Raw genomic sequence first — 1935 nt, 5'->3', positions numbered from 1 at the left:
TCAAATTTATTTGTTTTCAATTTATTTATTTTTTTTAATTTTTTTAATAGATATTTATGAATATACTTACCAGCATGCACGCATTCATGCATACACATGCACGAACATAAAGAGATATATATATATATAAAATAAAAAACATTACAAATATATCAAATATTATAATAATATAAGAATTTGCAAAATGTAAACCTAAGATAGGCCAAAGCTAATAGGTAAAGAAATCTATACAGTCAAAGAAGGCCCCTGTTCCGCTTCTAAGATAATAAATATCACTTTTCACAAATTATTCATCATCTCCATTTTATTTATTACTTACAAGCTTATGAAATCAAAGAAATAGAGATGAAAAAATGAAGTGAATCCATATAATTAACCAAATGTAATGTAAAAATCATAAAAGAACAAAAAAAAATCATTAATAATACAATTTTAAATATTTCAATAAAATCTCTATTTTTATTTCTTTATTTCCCAACAACACTTGTAAGCATTTGTAAAAAAAAAAATTAAAAAATCAACAGTAATGAAAAAAAGGACTATTTATTCCTTCTAAAGAATCACGAAAAGTTCATGTTGTCTACTATATATTGCGAATTGCGAAGATGATAAATTTTAATCTATAATAATCTCAGTATTTTCACCACTAAACCCCTAATTTTAAAGATAAACTTCAATCTATAATCTCAATATTTTAACCACCAAAACCCTAATTCCTTGAATCCTCATCGACGTTCCGAAAGGCCCAGGCGTTCGTTTCGCGATACTGCGCCTCTTCCTCCGTCGTGTAATCGTTCGTAACCCCAAAATAATCCCTCACGAACTCCACGCTCTTGTTCTTGATGGCTTTAGCAATGCAACGACTCAGAGACTCGAGGAGCTTCTTCGTGTTGAGGTAATTCGCAGCGATGATCAGATCCTTCATCTCGTAGAGGTTCAGCGCCGCCGCGAACCGCTCCTCGAACTCCTTCAGGTTGCCGGCGGAGACGGAGGCACGGCGGTGCTCCTTGCAGTACTCCACCATCCGGGCGAGTTCGCGGCCGGCAACGTTGTGGAGCGGAATTGCGATGGCGGCGGAGGTGTCGGCGGAGGTGTCATCGATGTAGGCCTGCACCGTCTCCATCTCCTTCGCGATCCACGCTTCCACCTCAAAGGTGACACCGTCTAAGGTCTTTAGCGAAACCTTCGCTTCTTCTTTCTCTCCCTCGGTTGTTGCGGTTGCGGCATTCTTCGATTCTTCTACCTTAGTGATCGAAAGCTTCTTCGATTCTTCTTCTGTAGCCGCAATCGGAACGTTCTTTGATTCTTCGTCGGTGATTTTCTGTGTTTCCGTCTTGGATTCTTCTGCCTCCGCGGGCTTCATTGTTACCGTCTTGGATGATTGTGCTTCTGCCATTGCTTCATTGTTAATCTCTAACATTTCAATCTTGGATGATTGTGCTTCTGCCATTGCTTCATTGCTAATCTCTAACATTTCAATCTTGGATGATCCCGATTCTTTTGCCATTGATTTGCTTTTGCAAGAGAACCAAGAGAGGAATAAAACAATAAATTTAGTGAAAAGGGAATTCCACAAATAATTTATATTTGCGATCGGAGCTATTTTGTATGTTATAATTTTTTTCCTTTTAATCGTTGCGGTCCAGTGGGATTTGATTGTGATAAGACTTTTATTTTTTTAATAAGGAAAGATGTTTTTAATTAAATTTGGGCCATGACCTCCCCAAATTTTTTGCAATATCTTTATACATATGAAGCACACATGAACAAATTTAAATATGAAGTAGCGTGCATTAATTTAAATGCAATAATCAATTTGTGAGTTTCCCTTGCTTGACCCTAGTGGTCGTGGAAAGACTTGTCCATATTATATTAAAAACTTATTGTTTACAAAAATATAAAAGTGGAAATATGGGTAAGTATGAAGAGTTATGA

The 1935-nt window shown here is 36.2% G+C and overlaps 1 protein-coding gene across 1 annotated transcript; it reads right to left on the bottom strand.

The window, feature by feature from the left end:
• Positions 1-709: 709 nt before the first annotated feature.
• Positions 710-1507, bottom strand: LOC114377060 (SKP1-like protein 14). Its single transcript, XM_028335441.1, has one exon. It carries the CDS (start codon positions 1505-1507, stop codon positions 710-712), a length of 798 nt encoding a protein of 265 aa, XP_028191242.1.
• Between the last annotated feature and the right edge of the window lie 428 nt (positions 1508-1935).

Source organism: Glycine soja, chromosome 11 (assembly GCF_004193775.1).
Source record: "Glycine soja cultivar W05 chromosome 11, ASM419377v2, whole genome shotgun sequence".
Taxonomy (NCBI): domain Eukaryota; kingdom Viridiplantae; phylum Streptophyta; class Magnoliopsida; order Fabales; family Fabaceae; genus Glycine; species Glycine soja.
This window is presented reverse-complemented; position numbering and strand designations above follow the sequence as displayed.